The following is a 20,320-nucleotide window of genomic DNA, read 5'->3' as shown; positions in this document are numbered from 1 at the left end:
CTAGAAAGTATTAATTAATGAAAAAAATACAAGTTTATAATATTACAGCCTATAATCTAATTGTGTGCATGGATGTATGTGTGTATTAACAAAGTACTCTGTGTAATGCTTTAATACACACTTCATTTTCTCAAAATATACAATGTACATTGTATAGTCATAGAATAGTTTACTTTTGGTTAAATCACAGAAAAGCTTCACTTTGCATTTTTCAGAGTTTTAGCAGGAGTTGTATACCACTTAGGGAAAACACTGGTTATGGTTTATAAGTTGCTTATATGTCACTTAAATCAATCATTTATAGATAACAAATTCATGGTGACTCTATATATGAAGGTAAATAGGTGTTTTGTTTATATTCCACTTTTAGTAAAACTGTGCCTGACCATTTATAAATACTGAAAGAAAATTTAGAAACATAAATTTCCTTTTACTTCTTTATGTTACTTAAGGTATTATACTGATCTTTAAAGAAAATGTGTGTTCATAATTTATATTATCTATGAATTTCACAAGAGCAAAAAAAGGTGTTCACAAAACATTTGTCATTAAAAGGGTTCACTAAATCTGATGAATCAAACACCGATAGTATAGGGAGAAAAAGGAAAAAAAAAAATCGAAGTTTTCCCTCTTGTCTTGCCTTTGCTATTCCCTCTACTTGAATACTTCCCCTAAAACTGTAACCATATGGGCACTATTCCGAGACTTACAAGGTTGGCTCTATTTCATTCCTTAGTAGTTTTAGCTTACCTCATCTCTTTTCAGTGAGTTTGTCTCTGAACTTTCCCAGTGATTATACGGCATGGCAAATAACTCATTTATTTCCTTCCTAGCATTTTATACAATCTATAATATTTTTTAAGTTTCTTCTATTTTCCCCTGTAGTGTGTAAGTTCCATGAAAGCAAAAGAGTAGTTCATCTTTTTCACCACTGTGTCGCCTACATTTAGCAAAATGACTGGAGCACACAGTAAGAGATGAATAAATATTTGTTGAATAAATTCATGAATAAACATTAATAGATTATAACAAAAATCCCAGAAAATGTCAACAAGGAAATAAAAAGTCAATAGAGAGTAAGAGAATAAACATAAATTACACAACTTCTAAATAAATAATAGGGAGAACACACCATATTACAATGATATAAAATGAGACTCAGAACCGATTCAAAACCTTAAAGATAACCACATGCCACCTACGAAGGAAATGCCTAAAACAAAGAATACCGGTAGAATAAAATGCAAATATCTATCAGTTGTGTTGGAAGCTGGGTAAGAATTAAGGGTTTGTTTGAGCCATCATAAGGCAGGATTGGTTGCTTTTCTGGGAACGTGTGTAAAATTCTCAGCTCACGCTGGTGCCCTGTCTCAGCTCACAGCCCAAAGTTCAAAGGCAGTTGCCCCCTTCAAAGCTGCCAAGCCCCAACCAACTTGTTTTCCCCATTGTCATCCTATTTTCCTAAAGAAGCTCCTCGATGAATCTCTTTGATGTACTTAACTATAAATAAAGGATCCATGGGTTTTTCCCTTTGTTAGGATCAGACCCATTAAGACTCCTCTACCCATCATCACAATGCCTCTGCTTTGAATAATTTCTCATCTTTTGTGCTTCTTTTTTGGTACCAGGGGATTGAACTCAGGCGCACTCAACCACTGAGCCACATCCCCAGCCCTATTTTTATTTAGAGACTGGGTCTCACTGAGTTGTGCCTCGTTTTTGCTGAGGCTGGCTTTCAATTTGTGTTCCTCCTGTCTCAGCCTCCAGAATCACTGGGATTACAGACTTGTGCCACTGCGCCAGGCCTGTATTTCTTGCTTTTTTTTTTTTTTAGTTGTAAATGGACACAATACCTTTATTTTATTTGCATATTTTTATGTGGTGCCAGGAATCAAACTCAGTGCCTCATGCATGCTAGGCAAGTGCTCTGCCCACTGAGCCACAACCCTGGCCCCTTATTTCTTAATACTGCTTTTCTAGAGTTTACTTCCAGCCGGTCCACACTTCCAACGGTCACCTACTCCCTCCCTATGTAGGCCATGGCCGAGAAGTCACATAAAACAAAAGACAAAGGTTATGACAGTAATGACTGATAAAGTAAAATTAAATATAATTCAAGTAAAATTAAATATAAAATAGAGGTACACTTTATAATGATTATGGATACAATCCTTAAATAAACTATAATGGCCAAGAACATACACAGACTACAAACTCTTCATTAAAAAAAAATAAAGAAAAAATAGGGCTGGAGTCATGGCTCAGTAGTAGAGCATTTGCCAGGCATGTGTGAGGCCCTTGGTTCCATCCTCAGCACCACATATAAATAAATACAAATCTACTGATAACTAAAAAATATTTTTAAATAAATAATGGGGGTTGGGGGCTGTTCGATCCCCAGTACCACATTAAAAAAAAATAAATAAAATAAAGGTATTGTGTCCATCTACAACTAAAAAAAAATTTTTTTTAAACTAAATACACAAAATAAAACACCAACTATAGGAAATACTGAGAAGACTTTAATGCCCGCTCAGACAGAACACAGTCAAAAATTAGTAATGTAGAGTGATAGATTATATTTCTGTTAAAATTAAAACATAGTATACAATAAAAGTAAAATAATCCAATAAGTTACTTAACAAAGAAATAAAGAAGAATATCCAAGTACACCAAAAGCTAGCAATAAAAAGGCAACATAACAGAAAATAAAATAAGTTCTAGAACTATACTCTACAAAATTTAATGCTAACAAATTTGAAGTTTCTAAATGAATTAGTTTGTAAGAAAACACAGTTTCTAAATTGACTCACAAGATAGAAAACTTAAAAGACACAGCCAAATATGACATTAATAATAATGTTGTTTAAAAAACACAAACCAGGGGCTGGGGTTGTGGCTCAGCAGTAGAGCACTTACCCAGCAAGTGTGAGGCCCTGGGTTGGATCCTTAGCACCATATAAAAATAAATAAATACAGGTATTGTGTCCAACCACAACTAAAAAATAAATATTAAAAAAAAAAAAAAAAAACCACAAACCAGCCAGGGACCATTGTGAATACCTGTAATACCAGCTAGGAGGCTCAGTCAGGAGGATCACAAGTTCAAAGCCAACCTCAGAAACTTAGCAAGACTCTGGCTCAAAAAATAAAAAGGGCTGAGGATGTGACTCGTGGTTAAGTGCCCCGGGTTCAATTCCTGTCACACACACAAAAAAAAAAACCAGACACAGACCCATTTATGGGCATATGTTTTCAAATCTTCTCCTCAAATCTAATATTCTCACAAGAAAGGAGTGGAAAGGGAAAAGAAAGAAGCAAGAAGTGTTCTTTTTTATTAATCCAGCATAATAACCATACAAAAAAAATCCTAAAAATGTTAGTATAAAAATTCCAAAGTACATAAGCCAAGGGAAGGGTATTCTAGGAGTATTAAGGATGGTCTAGTACTAAGAAATCTGGGGAAATATTTCACCATTTATTAAATAAGTCAGCAACTATAAAGACTTTGGGGGGGCAGATATCAGGGATTGAACTCAGGGGTACATAACCACTGAGCCACATCCCCAGCCCTTTTTAATTTTTTATTTTGAGACAGGTTCCCACTAAATTGCTTAGGGCCTTGCTAAATTGCTGAGGCTGGCTTTGAACTTGTGATCCTCCTGGCTCAGCCTCTAGAGCCACTGGTATTAGAGGAGTACACCCACTGTGCCCAGCTAAGTATAAAGATCTATTTTTTTTTAATTTTTTTATTTTATTTATTCTAATTTGTTATATTTGACAGCAGAATGCAAATCAATTCATATTATACAAATTGGTTATACACAAAATACAGTCACACCATTCATGTTTCCATACATGTACTTAGGGTAATGATGTCCATCTCATTCCACTGTCTCCTACCCCCACATCCCCTGCCTTCCCCTCCCTCCCATTTGCCCTATCTAAAATTCACCTATTCCTCCCATGTTCCACCTCGATCCCCATTTTGAATGAGTATCCTTATATCAGAGAAGATATTTGGCCTTTGATTTTTTGGGATTGGCTTATTTCACTTAGCATTGTATTCTCCCAACTCCATCCATTTACTTGCAAATGCCATGATTTTATTCTCTTTTTTTTTTTTAATATCTATTTTTTAGTTATTTTCTAGGTGAACACAATATCTTTATTTGTATGTGGTGCTGAGGATTGAACCCAGTGACTCATGCATGCTAGGTAAGCACTTTACCACTTAAGCCACAATCCCAGCCTGATTTTATTTTTTTTTTAATGCTGAATAATATTTAATTGTGTATATATACCACAGGGTATCCAGGGTGGATCCACAATTTAGCTAATGTGAATTGTGCTACTATAAACACTGAGGTGGCTAAGTCCTTTGGGTATAAACTGAGAAGTGGGATAGCTGGGTCAAATGGTGGTTCCATTCCCAGTTTTCCAAGGAATCTCCATACTGCTTTCCAGATAGGTTGCACCAATTTGCAGTACCACCAACAACGTAAGAGTGTGCCCTTTTCCCCACATCCTCGTCAGTACTTATTGTTGTTTGTATTCTTAATAGTTGCTATTTTGACTGGAGTGAGATGAAATCTTAGAGTAGTTTTTATTTGCATTTCTCTAATTGCTAGAGATGTTGAACATTTTTTCATATATTTGTTGATTGATTGTGTATCATCTTCTGCGAAGTGTCTTAAAAGAGGCAAATATATTTTATCAATTTAGTTCTTCAATTTCTTCCTGATTAATACAGTTACTTCATTAAAATAAAAAATAACACACATATCAATGTGTAAGATGTATAAGGATATTTGCTGCAACATTGTTAAATATTTTAAAATCTCAACAGGTACACAAGGTGGAATACTAAATAGCCATGCATCATTTCAGACTATCTAAAATACAGGGAAAGTAGAACAAACATCAAAATACAAAACTTTTTCCTGGATATGTGAAATTTTACTAATAAGCACATGTGATTACTTTTAAAATCTAGGGGGGAAGATTCCCAAGATGGCCTCGAATAGAGTGCATCACACCCCGTGTACCCCATCACTGCGCGGGTGAATAACGAGTTAGAACGACAAAAAACTATCTTGTCAGGAACTTACAGCAAAATGGGGGTGCACCGAAACCTAGAGGTAGAATTTCCAGCACCGAGGTCCGGTAATTGAGTCCCATACACGAGCCAACTGTGTGACCGGAGATCCGGGCTGACTGATCCGCGTGGCCTGCCCCGCGGCTACAGACAGCAGCGAGCCGCCGAGAAGCGACCAGCAAGTAGGGAGAAACGTTGCTGCAGATTCTGTGGAATCCTGCCGCCTGAGCACTAACGGAGCCCCGGGCTGAGTTCGGGATTTCAGACGGGGAAGGAAGCAACGGAAACTCCACCAAGGAAACCAGCAGCCACCATCTTGGAGAGCTGAAGTAACCACCGCCACTCTCCGACAGATTGCAACAATAAAACAGGTGTGTGTTACTCAGCTCATCTCCCATACAGCGGGGAATTCGCATAAAATCTCTCCTAGGCTCTCCAGGGGAGGGATTATCAGAGCAAGCCTGCATAAAGACTCGCGGAATACTAGAGACACCCGATCTTCAACTCCCCCTCCCATCACCGGGGAAAACAAACCTGTTTTGCCAGCGAGGGGGAAGGGGCAAGCGGAAAAAATCAAAACAATAGAGTGCCGGGGCTCTCAACAGCCACCCTCCACGTCAAAGAAACGGCAGGCCCAGAGTACAGTTTGAACTGCCGAGAGGCATCACTCAGGGGAAATCTGGTCTAGCAAGAGAAACCAGGACTAGCAGGACAAACAAGGGGACTAGAGGCCAGGCCCTTGTGACTGGGTGGCTGGAAAACGAACGCCGGCCAGCGAAACTCCACCCGCTGCCCGCGCGACTGGGTGGCTGGAGTCCGCGCGACTGGGTGGCTGGAGTCCGCGCCCCCCCTCCCCCCACCCCCGCCTGCAACCGACCACGTGACTGGGCGACTACAGATTGCCCGCCCACCAGCGACAGCGGCCCATTGCCCCTGCAACTGGGTGGCTGGAGACCGCATGCCCGCTGGTGACAGCCGGCCCACAGCCCCTGCGACGTGGCGGCTAGAAATCGCCCGTCCACCAGCGACAGCCGGCCCATTGCCCCTGCAACTGACCGACTGGCGACTGATCGCCCGTCTGCTGCCCACGCGACTGGCAGCTGGAGACAGCCTGCCCGCCGGCGACTGGAGACCGCCTGCCTGCCGGCGACCAACAGCACAACTGGGCGACTAGAGATCGCCCACCCACCAGCGACAGCCAGCCCGTTGCCACTGCGACTGGGCGGCTGGAGACCGCCCGCCCAGTGGCGATGGACCCCGCGACTGGGAGACTAGAGATCAACCGCCTGCTGGCGACAGCCCACCCGCTGTCCGCGTGACTGGGCGGCTAGAGACCACCCGCCTGCCGGCGACCAATCGCCCACCGGCTGCCACCGGCTGCCCGCGGGACTGGGTGGCTGGAGACTGCCCGGCCGCTGGCATCCGGGTGCTGAAACCAACCAGAAACAGTCCAGTCCCACGCCCCCATTCGGACACCCCAGCAAGGAGCCTGGGGCCCGCCATAGCAGAGAGGTGACATCACTGGAGCTCAGCCGTCAGAATTCCTTCCCAGCGGAATCCACTTTAGCAGGCATAGTCTACCAACACAAAGGAGAGACAACAGAGATATAAAAAACCAAAACAAATGTATAGAAGAGAGCAGAAACACAGCAATCAAATAGAGCTGGAAAGTAGCATGAACATCATGAAAAAACAAGGGAAAAAAAGGAGTGCAAACAATGCAGGACAACTTAAATCTACAGGAGGACCTAGAAGCATCAGAAACATGGATAGGGAAAGAACTCAAGGCATACCTAACTCAGATGGAAAGGAATATTAGAGAAGACATGAGACAGCAAGTCCAAGCAATAAAAGTATATTTTGAAAATGAATTAAACAAACAAATCCAAATGGCAAAGAACGAACTTTACCAGGAGATAGAGATCTTAAAAAAAATCAAACAGTAATCCTAGAAATGCAGGAAAATATAAACCAAATTAAAAACTCAAACGAGAATATTACAAATAGACTAGATCAAGTAGAAGTCAGAACATCAGATAATGAAGACAAAGTTTATCAACTTGAAAACAATATAGTCAACACAGAAAAGATGCTTAAATCCCACAAGCAATCTATTCAAGAGATATGGGATGTCATAAAAATACCAAATTTGACAGTCATCGGGATAGAAGAAGGCATAGAGAATCAAACTAAAGGAATGGACAACCTATTAAATGAAATAATTCTAGAAAACTTCCCAGAGATGAAAGATGGAATGGATTGCCAAATCCTGGAAGCCTACAGGACACCAAACATTCAAAACCATAATAGACCAACTCCAAGACATATAATTATGAAGATAGCCAACATACAGAACAAGGAGAGAATATTAAAAGCTACGAGAGAAAGAAGGCAGATTACATTCAGGGGTAAACCAATTAGGTTAACGACTGATTTTTCATCACAGACTTTGAAAGCGAGAAGATCCTGGAACAATGCATTTCAAATGCTGAAAAATAATGGCTTCCAACCAAGAATACTGTATCCAGCAAAATTAAGCTTCAGATTTGACAATGAAATTAAAATCTTTCACGATAAACAAAAGCTAAAAGAATTCGCAGCCAGAAAACCAGCACTGCAAAGCATTTTGAGCAAAATAGTGCCCAAAATTAACAGCATTCCTGTATATCAGCAACAAAACTTCTGAAATGGAAATGAGGAAAAACACTCCATTCACAATATCCTCAAAGAAAATAAAATACTTGGGAATCAACCTAACAAAAGAGGTGAAAGATTTATACAATGAAAAGTACAGAACCCTAAAGAGAGAAAGAGAAGAAGATCTTAGAAGATGGAAAAATGTACCCTGTTCATGGATAGGCAGAACTAACATCATCAAAATGGTGATATTACCCAAAGTTCTCTATAGGTTTAATGCGATGCCAATTAAAATCTCAACAGCATTTCTTGTAGAAATAGATAAAGCAATCATGAAATTCATATGGAAAAACAAAAGACCCAGAATAGCAAAAGCAATTCTAAGCAGGAAGTGTGAATCTGGAGTTATAGCGATACCAGAGTTCAAACTGTACTACAAAGCAATAGTAACAAAAACAGCGTGGTACTGGTACCAAAACAGGCAGGTGGACCAATGGTACAGAATAGAGGACACAGAAACCAATCCACAAAATTACATCTTTCTTATATTTGATAAAGAAGCTAAAAGCATGCAATAGAGGAAGGATAGCATCTTCAACAAATGGTGCTGGGAAAATTGGAAATCCATATGCAACAAAATGAAACTGAATCCCTTTCTCTCGCCATGCACAAAAGTTAACTCAAAATGGATCAAGGAGCTAGATATCAAATCAGAGACACTGCGTCTGATAGAAGAAAAAGTTGGCTACGATCTACATACTGTGGGGTCGGGCTCCAAATTCCTTAATAGGATGCCCACAGCCCAAGAGTTAATAACAAGAATAAATAAATGGGACTTACTTAAACTAAAAAGTTTTTCCTCAGCAAGAGAAACAATAAGAGAGGTAAATAGAGAGCCTACATCCTGGGAACAAATTTTTACCCCTCACACTTCAGATAGAGCCCTAATATCCAGAAAAGAACTCATAAAATTAAACAATAAGATAACAAATAACCCAATCAACAAATGGGCCAAGGACCTGAACAGACACTTCTCAGAGGAGGACATACAATCAATCAACAAGTACATGAAAAAATGCTCACCATCTCTAGCAGTCAGAGAGATGTAAATCAAAACCACCCTAAGATACCATCTCACTCCAGTAAGATTGGCAGCCATTATGAAGTCAAACAACAATAAGTGTTGGCGAGGATGTGGGGAAAAGGGTACACTCGTACACTGCTGGGGGGACTGCAAATTGGTAAGGCCAATTTGGAAAGCAGTATGGAGATACCTGGGAAACTTGGGAATGGATCCACCATTTGACCCAGCTATCGCCCTCCTCGGACTATTCCCTGAGGATCTTAAAAGAACGTACTATAGGGATACTGCCAAATCAATGATCATAGCGGCACAATTCACAATAGCTAGACTGTGGAACCAACCTAGATGCCCTTCAATAGATGAATGGATAAAAAAAATGTGGCACCTATACACAATGGAGTACTACGCAGCACTAAAAAATGACAAAATCATAGAATTTGCAGGGAAATGGATGGCATTAGAGCAGATTATGCTACGTGAAGCTAGCCAATCCTTAAAAAACAAATGCCAAATGTCTTCTTTGATACAAAGAGAGCAACTAAGAACAGAACAGGGAGGAAGAGCATGAGGAAAAGATTAACATTAAACAAAGACGAGTGGGGGGAGAGAAAGGGAGAGAGAAGGGAAAGCATATGGAAGTGGTAGGAGACCCTCAATGTTACACAAAATTACATAGAAGAGGTTGTGAGGGGAAAGGTGGGGGGGAACAAGGGAGAGAACTGAACAACAGCAGATGAGGTAGAGAGGGAAGATGGGAGGGGAGGGGAGGGGGGATAGTAGGGGATAGGAAAGGTAGCAGAATACAACAGTCACTAATATGCCATTATGTAAAAATGTGAGTGTGTAACCAATGTGATTCTGCAATTTGTATTTGGAGTAAAAATGGGAGTTCATAACCCAATTGAGTCAAATGTATGAAAGATGATATACCATGAGCTTTGTAATGTTTTGAACAACCAAAAAAAAAAAAAATCTAGGGGGAAACGTGAAGATTCTCATTTTATCCCTATCAGACTAACAATGAGGAAATGTGCAGAGTTAGGGCTAATAAATGAAAATAAATATTAAGAAATAGAAGTAAAAGAAAAAAATCTAAGCAACATTAAACAAAGTATGCACACAAAGGACAGAAAATGGTCACAGCTTAGTTTAAGGATTACAAAAACAGCTGGGCATATTACTGCTAAACACAATGTACATCCCTAAAACACTCCACTGAAATACTACAAGAATTTCTAGAGTTTCAGTCTATTCTCTTCAAGAGCTATACAGTCTCTTTCCAATTGACAATTCACCTTAACTCAAACATCCACCTATAGAAAAGATAAACTATCCTATGCTGCCATCTGCTGAGCAGACTTAATACTAAAAATTTCCACTGAGAATGTTTAAGTATCTTGGCTACTGAAGGTACCAAAGTAAATGATGGAGACAATAAAACTAGAGGTATATTTACAGAAAGAGAAGAAAGAGACATTGGACCAGAGTGATGATAAGAATGTCATTACAAAATGTCTGAGGTTTTAAAAATCAAGAAACAACAGCATCTGTGAATTATTTAGCAATATGGAGAAAGTCACCAAAAGAATGCAAAACAAAAATATTTAAGTAGCTGACACAAAAGGGACTGGAACTAAAGACAAGCACATCTGCTTTCTAGTGTAAGATCTTACTATTTGAACCTGTGATAAGTTATTTTTTAAGTATGGCACATTTTCTTTAAAGTGTAACTATCCCGAAGAATATGAGTTCTTTCTTGGAAGGATTTTTTTTAACTTAGAAGAATCTAAAATGTTTTTAAGACAAGAAATGCATCTAACAATTATAAAACTTAACAATAAGGCAAAATTTCAAGGAAAGAAGATTAAAAGCAATACAAAATTGCTAAGTAGTACACAAAACTTGGCTTATTAAGCATCTCCTGCTACAATGTACAGAAATAGTTCACTACTTGTTTATAGAAAAAGCTTACCTTATTATTAGAAACAGCAACAAATTGGGGCTGGGGTTGTGGCTCAGTGGTAGAATGCTTGCCTAGCATGTGTCAGGCACTGGGTTCAATTCTCAGCACCACATAAAAATAAATAAAGTTCCACTAACAACTAATAAAAGAAAAAAAGAAATGGCAACAAATTGCTATTCTGCAGCAGAGTGTTCTGCAAGTTTATATTTAACTAACATTTACTGAGAACTAACTTTATGAATTACTCAATCAGGATTTTCACAAAAACACACATTTTATTTCCTAAAATAAATCATAGTCATCTAAGTAAAGCCTTACCTACTAGGCACCACAACCCTGAATATCTCTAGCCAGATAAGATAAAAGAAAAACCAAGGCTGAGGGTATAACTTGGTTATTGAGCACTTCCATCACAGCAAAGATTCAATTATCAGCAAAGAAAAAGAAAAACTTATTATTGCAGAAATTACAAAACTATAATCAAAACATTTCTTAACTACTAAAGAGACAAGAAACCCAGCATGGTGGCATATAACTGTAATACCAGCCACTCAGGAGGCTGAGGCAAATTCGAGGCTAACCTGGGCAACAGTGAGATCCTAAGCAACTCAAGTCAGACCTCATTTCAAAATTAAAAAGGGCTGGGAATGGAATTCAGTGCCAAAGCACACCTGAGTTCAATCCCCAAAACTGCAAAAAATAAACAAGTAAATAAATAATAGACAACATTTGTTATACAAAATTGCTCATTCAGTAGAATCTCAATTTTGTCATAAAGCAGCAATAATATTACAATATGCAAGCCACAGCAATAGTCTCATTATTTATAGTCTAATATTACTATTCTTCCCTCCTTCCCTCCCTCCCTCCCTTCCTTTCTTTCTTTCAAATTTAACCTTGGGGCTGAGGTTGTGGCTCAATGGTAGAGCATTCGCATCACACATGTGCAGCCTTGGGTTCGATCCTCAGCACCACATAAAAAATAAATAAATAAAATGAAGGTATTGTGTCCAACTACAATTAAAAAATAAATGTAAAAAAAAGAATTTAACCTTTATTTATGTGTTGTTATTTATTTGTTTTTATGTGGTGCTGAGGATAGAACCAAGGGTGGTCTCACCTGTCCTAAGCAAGCGTTCTACCTCACAATCCCAGCCCTCTCTCTGTTATTTCTATATTGTTAGAATACTTTACTGAAGGTTCATATTACTTTTAAATTTTATAATTACATTCAGATTCATTTCTTGTCATTTTACAACAATTCAAAAGCAATACAAATTACAGTATATTACGCCCGTATTTCTTTAAATGCGAATTTCTGCTTGAATCTGTGAAGAAAATTTCTTTTCACTAAACATCTTCAGTTATATTTTACACAACCAATATTGCCTCCAAATATTTGAAACAAAAATCCAAAACAACATAGCTTAGTACCCAACTCTACAACTTCCAGAAAGAAAAGAAAAAATTATCTTCTTCCTCATCCAATGTGATAACTGAAAATTCATAAGTTAAGAAAATACCAATCAAAAGATTACCAACCAAGAAAAGCCCAGGACCAGATGGGTATACAGCGGAGTTTTACAAAACCTTCAAAGAAGAATTAATACCAATACTTTTCAAGTTATTTCAGGAAACAGAAAAAGAGGGAGCTCTGCCAAATTCATTCTATGAGGCCAACATCACCCTGATTCCAAAACCAGACAAAGACACCTCTAAGAAAGAAAACTACAGAACAATATCTCTGATGAACCTAGATGCAAAAATTCTCAATAAAATTCTGGCGAATCGGATACAAAGGCACATCAAAAAAATTGTGCACCATGATCAAGTAGGATTCATCCCTGGGATGCAAAGATGGTTCAATATACGGAAATCAATAAATGTTATTCACCACATAAATAGGCTTAAAGATAAGAACCATATGATCATCTCGATAGATGCAGAAAAAGCATTCGACAAAGTACAACATCCCTTTATGTTCAAAACATTAGAAAAACTAGGGATAACAGGAACTTTCCTCGACATTGTAAAAGCTATCTATGCTAAGCCTCAGGCTAGCATCATTCTGAATGGAGAAAAATTGAAGGCATTCCCTTTAAAATCTGGAACAAGACAGGGATGCCCTCTATCACCACTTCTATTCAATATAGTTCTCGAAACACTGGCCAGAGCAATTAGACAGACTAAAGAAATTAAAGGCATAAAAATAGGAAAAGAAGAACTTAAATTATCACTGTTTGCAGATGACATGATTCTATACCTAGCAGACCCAAAAGGGTCTACAAAAAAACTACTAGAACTAATAAATGAATTCAGCAAAGTGGCAGGATATAAAATCAACACGCATAAATCAAAGGCATTTCTGTATATCAGCAACAAAACTTCTGAAACGGAAATGAGGAAAAAAAACTCCATTCACAATATCCTCAAAAAAAATAAAATACTTGGGAACCAACCTAACAAAAGAGGTGAAAGATTTATACAATGAAAAGTACAGAACCCTAAAAAGAGAAGTAAAAGAAGATCTTAGAAGATGGAAAAATATACCCTGTTCATGGATAGGCAGAACTAACATCATCAAAATGGCGATATTACCAAAAGTTCTCTATAGGTTTAATGCAATGCCAATCAAAATCCCAAAGGCATTTCTTGTAGAAATAGATAAAGCAATCATGAAATTCATATGGAAAAATAAAAGACCCAGAATAGCAAAAGCAATTCTAAGCAGGAAGTGTGAATCAGGCAGTATAGCGATACCAGATTTCAAACTATATTACAGAGCAATAGTAACAAAAACAGCATGGTACTGGTACCAAAACAGGCGGGTGGACCAATGGTACGGAATAGAGGACACAGAGACTAATCCACAAAGCTACAACTATCTTATATTTGATAAAGGAGCTAAAAGCATGCAATGGAGGAAGGATAGCATCTTCAACAAATGGTGTTGGGAAAACTGGAAATCCATATGCAACAAAATGAAACTGAATCCCCTCCTCTCACCATGCACAAAAGTTAACTCAAAGTGGATCAAGGAGCTAGATATCAAATCAGAGACTCTGCGTCTGAAAGAAGAAAAAGTTGGCTCCGATCTACATGTTGTGGGGTCGGGCTCCAAATTCCTTAATAGGACACCCATAGCACAAGAGTTAATAACAAGAATCAACAAATGGGACTTACTTAAACTGAAAAGTTTTTTCTCAGCAAGAGAAACAATAAGGGAGGTAAATAGGGAGCCTACACCATGGGAACAAATATTTACTCCTCACACTTCAGATAGAGCCCTAATATCCAGAATATACAAAGAACTCAAAAAATTAGACAATAAGATAACAAATAACCCAATCAACAAATGGGCCAAGGACCTGAACAGACACTTCTCAGAGGAGGACATACAATCAATCAACAAGTACATGAAAAAAAGCTCACCATCTCTAGCAGTCAGAGAAATGCAAATCAAAACCACCCTAAGATACCATCTCACTCCAATAAGACTGGAAGCCATTCTGAAGTCAAACAACAACAAGTGCTGGCGAGGATGTGGGGAAAAGGGTACTCTTGTACATTGCTGGTGGGACTGCAAACTGGTGCGGCCAATTTGGAAAGCAGTATGGAGATTCCTGGGAAAGCTGGGAATGCAACCACCATTTGACCCAGCCACTGCCCTTCTCGGACTATTCCCTGAAGACCTTAAAAGAGCGTACTACAGAGATACTGCCACATCGATGTTCATAGCAGCACAATTCACAATTGCTAGACTGTGGAACCAACCCAGATGCCCTTCAATAGATGAATGGATTAAAAAAAATGTGGCATTTATACACCATGGAGTATTACGCAGCACTAAAAAATGACAAAATCATGGAATTCGCAGGGAAATGGATGGCACTAGAGCAGATTATGCTTAGTGAAGCTAGCCAATCCCTAAAAAACAAATACCTAATGTCTTCTTTGAAATAACGAGAGCAACTAAGAACAGAGTAGGGAGAAAGAGCAAGAAGAAAAGATTAATATTAAACAGAGACATGAGGTGGGAGGGAAAGGGAGAGAAAAGGGAAATTGCATGGAAATGGAGGGAGACCCTCAATGTTATACAAAATTACATATAAGAGGTTGTGAGGGGAAGGGGAAAATAAACAAGGAGGGAAATGAATTACAGTAGATGGGGTAGAGAGAGAAGAAGGGAGGGGAGGGGAGGGGAGGGGAGGGGGGATAGTAGAGGATAGGAAAGGTAGCAGAATACAACAGTTACTAATAGGGCATTATGTAAAAATGTGGATGTGTAACTGATGTGATTCTGCAATCTGTATTTGGGGTAAAAATGGGAGTTCATAATCCACTTGAATCTAATATATGAAATATGATATGTCAACAGCTTTGTAATATTTTGAACAACCAATAAAAAAAAAAAAAAAGAAAATACCAGTCACCAACGTACGTTTGTTCTTTTATGCATCCTGCATCAAGCTTGACATTTGTAAAACTACAGACATAGAAAAATAAATACCTATTTGGTACAGCTGAGCAATAAACAAGAAATCATGAACTGTTATACTGTGATTGCAAGTACAATTAACCTAAAATCTTTTAAATAACATTTTGAATTGCATTCTAAGAAACAACATATTAAACATAATGTCCTTTAGCTATATTCTAAGATAATGCTAAGAAAGCAGTAACATTTAAATTATAACTGTATTATGAATATTATAAATTTTATCACCCTAAAATTGCCATGTACTTACAAACTAAAGAAAGTAAAAAAAAAAGGCTCACCTTCATCTACAGAAAATTGACAGCTCTTATCATTGAAAAAAAGTATTTTCTTCTTATCAGGACGATTTACAAACAGTATCTGGTCCCCTAAAGCCTTAAAGATAAAGAAAGATTTTTCAGTAAATTCTACATTACCTTGCACACACACACACACACACACACACACACACACAAAATTGTGTACAAAAAAGAATTCTGGACCCAGTTTCAAACCATCTTTGAGTCTCTTTCTTGAACAGTTTTATTTTTAAGGATTGATATTTTAAAACCTTTTGTGAGTCCAAAGAACAAAAAGAAAAAATGTTAATAAACTAAAACTTAATTACCATTTGGACCCACTGGACCCTTTTATTAATACAAGATACACTATGGGGTCTTTGTGTTCTTACTTTTCCTCTACCTTGAAATATTTTGCTGCTTACTCATTATTACCAATCAATTATTTCTACTTATGTTTTTTAAAAGCATTTTAAAATATGAAAATGGAAGGGTGATTAACTCATCTAGAAGTATGAGGCAAAGCAGAATAATCATTCTTCTTATGGCATTGCCCACGTACTACAATTGTTTTAAGAAGCTTATTATAAGCCAGGTGTGGTGGCACACACCTGTATTCCAGCTACCTGGGAGGCTAAGGTAGAGAAACATTTGAGCCCAAGAATTCAAGGCCAACCTAGGTGATATAGGAAGACCGGGTCTCAAAAAATGGAAAAAAAGTAAAAAAGAAAGAAAGAAGAAATCTCTGAAAGATTGAAATACTGGAAGAGGCTCTGCTGTCTTTTAGCTTTTTTTTTTTTTTATACTCTCACATTTATTATAAATGCTTCATTGTTATATAAGGCATACATTTTGAACAAAATCTGTTCAATGTTCACTACTAGTATGAGTTTTCATATGTTCAATGAATTTAAAATTTAAATACATTTTGGAAATATTATTTAACTTTTTAGAGTTTCTGGGCACAATGAATTCTCCAAAAATAAGCAGTGTTTAAGAAACACTGCTACAATTTTTTTTCCATTTGTATTTTCTCTAACCAGTATGTATCCACAGGTGCTGAGTATTGGTGAATAAATTTTGGAGGCACTGTCACATTGTCAATTTTCACATTTCAAAACTTTCTCTATGCTATGGTTATTGTGGTGAGGATTAAATATTGTCCCTTTCTTAGAGTAATGGTACAATGGTCTCATTTGTAGAGCTTTTCTCCAGTGTGTTTTCTCTGATGTCTAGTAATATATGATATATAATTTAAAATGTTTCTACATTCTCTACATTTAGATGTCTTCTTTCCAGAATAAGTAGCCTAGTGGTGAAAAGAATTGATTTCTTATTAAAAGCTTTGCTACACTGTTTCAATTTGTAGAGGTTCTTTTCTGTATAAATTCTGTTGTTAATAAGGTTTAGTCTTTCTTTTTTTAATGTTTATTTTTTAGTTGTAGTTGGACACAATACCTTTATTTCACTTATTTATATTTATGTGGTGCTGAGGACAAACCCAGGATCTCACACATGTGAGGCTAGCACTCTACCACTGAACGACAACCCCAGCCCCAAGGTTTAGTCTTTCTTCAAAAGTATTATCACTTTATTCACATTTAACATTCACCATGATGTCTTCTGCTGTGGTGAATAAAGTTTCATTATTTATTAAAAGCTTTTCCACATTATTCACATTTGTAGGGCTATTCTCCAGTGTGAGTTCTGTTGTGGTGAATAAGGCCTGTTGTATTGCTAAATGCTTTGCCACATTCCTTATATTTGTAAGGCTTCTCTCCAGTGTAAATTCTTCTGTTGCAAATAAGGGGTAAAATTTGAGTAATAACTTTGTCACATACTTTGCATTTGTGAGGCTTCTCTCCAGTGTGAGTTCTGTTGTGGCAAATAAGGTGTGATTTTTGACTGAACGCTTTGCCACACTTTTTACATTTGTCAGGCTTCTCTCTAGTGTGAGTTCTTCAGTGGCAAATAAAGCCTGTTTTTTGAGTAAAAGCTTTGCCAAATTTTTTACATATGTAGGGCTTCTCTCCAATGAGTTCTGCTGTGGTGAATAAGGTCTATTTTTTGACCAAAAGCTTTACCACATTCTTTATAATTTTAGGGCTTCTCTCCACTGTGATTTCTGCTGTGGTGAATAAGGTTTGATTTGTCACCAAAAGCTTTGCCACATTCTTTACATTTGTAGGGCTTCTCTCCAGTGTGAGTTCTGATGTGACAAATAAGGTGTGATTTTTGACCAAAAGCTTTGCCACAATCTTTACATTTGTAGGGCTTCTCTCCAGTGTAAGTTCTGCTGTGGTAAATAAGGGGTGATTTTTTACCAAAAGCTTTGCCACATTCTTTACATTTGTAGGGCTTCTCTCCAATGTGAGTTCTGCTGTGGCAAATTAGGAGTGATTTTAAACTGAAAGCTTTGCCACATCCTTTACATTTGTAGGGCTTCTCTCCAGTGTGAGTTCTGATGTGGCAAGTAAGGTATGATTTTTGACTGAAAGCTTTGCCACATTCTATACATTTGTAGGGCTTCTCTCCAGTATGAGTTCTGCTGTGGCAAATAAGGTCTGGTTTTCGACCAAAAGCTTTGCCACAGTCTTTACATCTGTAGGGCTTCTCTCCAGTGTGAGTTCTGATGTGGCGAATAAGGTGTGACTTTTTACCAAAAGCTTTGCCACATTCTGTACATTTGTAGGGCTTCTCTCCATTGTGGCTTCCTCTGTGGAAAATAAGACCTTTTCTTATACTAAAAGCTTTGCAACATTCTTTATATTTGTAGGGCTTCTCTTCTGTATAAATTCTCTGGTGATGAACAAGGCCTGATTTTTTATATGATTTCTGCTGTTCACTCTCACTTGTAGTTTTCCATATTTTCTTTTGTGGTAAGTAGTCAAGATCACAACTTTTATATTTTGCACTTATCACTTCATGAAATATATGTTTTAGGCCCTTTTCTGGTGAATATTCTTGGATATGATTAGGAGTCATGGCCAGAAAGGCCAAGTTTCTATTGTTCTCTAGCATCACATCTCTATATAAATTTTTCTGAGCAGGCTGAAGGCATTCCCAGTCCTCTTCAGTAAAATCAATGGCTATATCCATAAATGTTAACAGTTCAAAAGATAGGGTCCATATGGTGGTGCACACCTGAAATATCTACTATTCTGGAGTCTAAGGCATGAAGTTCAAAATTTAAGGCCAACTGAAGAAATTGAGCAAACCCCATCATTTCCTGGATCTCAGGGTTCTCCGCATTCTCCCTGTGGTTTGTTTTCAGATTCTGCACAGACACCTGGGCTCTGGATCCAGGAGAGAAGCCTAAAAAATTATCTGTCTTTTAGCTTTCATTGACCAAATTTAACAATTCAGAACTCTGTATCTCCTACCAGAGGAAAAACAAGAAAACTGACAGAAGATATTTTACTATTATTAGATGAATCAGAATATGAAGTCAAAAAGCCAGTTAGCAGCATTCTAGACTGCTATCTAATGAAATTCATCACAGAAATAAAGTCTTTAGATGATAACACCACACATAAATCATCTCAATCTTCAGAATCAATGAATGGCCAGACATGGTAGCGCATGACTACCAGTGGCTCAGGAGGATAAGGCTAGAGGATAACAAGGGCCTCAGCAACTTAGTGAGGCCCTAAGCAACTTAGCAAGACCCTGTCTCAGAACAAAAAATTTTAAAAAGGCTGGGGATGTGGCTCAGCGATTAAGCACATCTAGGTTCAATCCCTGGTACCAAAAAAAAAAAAAAAAAAAAAAAATATATATATATATATATATATATATATATATATATATATATATATATATATATATAAAATGAGTAAATGAGATACTTCTAAGGAAAAAACAAAGTATTCTCATCCAGTTATTCAACAGAATAAACATCAGCATACAATATATTTTGTGATAAAAATCTTTACCGTCTCACTCTGATAAAAGGATGTATTATGATATTCTTTCTTCTTTTTGATGTGCATTTGCCAAAATTTAACAGATGTTTGTTATGTTAGAGTCTCTCCCCTCCCCCCTTTTTTTTCTTTTTGGTAGTGTTGGGATTGAACTCAGGACTTCACATATGCTAAGGACATGCTATACCAACATGCCAAATTCTTATTAAAATGTGCTAAGGACATGCTATACCAACATGCTAAATTCTTATTAAAATGTATGATGAAACTGAACTTTTTAAAAATATTCATAAAATGACTTAAAATATTTAAAAATGATAAAATTAAGTCCATGGGACCCAAGTGGTAAATGGTTATGACTGTACTGAAGATACTGCTGAAAGAAACTGAGGAAGTTACAATTAAATCAATAGACTTCCATGTTCATGGCCTGGTAAACTTAATATTATTGGGATGTCAATACTACCCAAAGTGATCTACAGACCCAATGTATTCCCCATCAAAATCCCACTAACACTTTTTGCAGACATAGAAAAAATCCACCCAAAAATTTATATGAAATATCAAGGAACCCCAAATAGCCAAACCAACCTTGAAAAAGAACCAAACTAAAGATCTCACTTTTCCTGATTTGAAAAGATATCACAAAGGCTGGGGTTGTAGCTCAGTGGTACATCACCTGCCTATCACGTGTGAAGCACCACATAAAAATAAATAAAGTTATTATGTCTAACTATAAATAAAATTTTTAAAAATTCACAAACCTACAGTAAATAAACATTGTAGCTCTGGCATAGAAACAGACATATATACACTAATGAAACAGAATAAAGAGCCTA

At 37.4% G+C, this 20,320-nt stretch overlaps 1 protein-coding gene across 1 annotated transcript in view; it reads right to left on the bottom strand.

Moving 5' to 3' along the window:
• Gtf2e2 (general transcription factor IIE subunit 2) overlaps positions 1–20,320 on the bottom strand; it is an 82,556-nt gene that overhangs the window by 13,587 nt on the left and 48,649 nt on the right. The window contains exon 6 of the mRNA XM_076853904.2: positions 15,562–15,655. Coding sequence (XP_076710019.1) covers positions 15,562–15,655 — 94 coding nt within the window. The remainder of the gene's footprint in view (positions 1–15,561; positions 15,656–20,320) is intronic.

Source organism: Callospermophilus lateralis, chromosome 4 (genome assembly GCF_048772815.1).
Source record: "Callospermophilus lateralis isolate mCalLat2 chromosome 4, mCalLat2.hap1, whole genome shotgun sequence".
In the NCBI taxonomy this organism is placed as follows: Eukaryota; Metazoa; Chordata; class Mammalia; order Rodentia; family Sciuridae; genus Callospermophilus; species Callospermophilus lateralis.
This window is presented reverse-complemented; position numbering and strand designations above follow the sequence as displayed.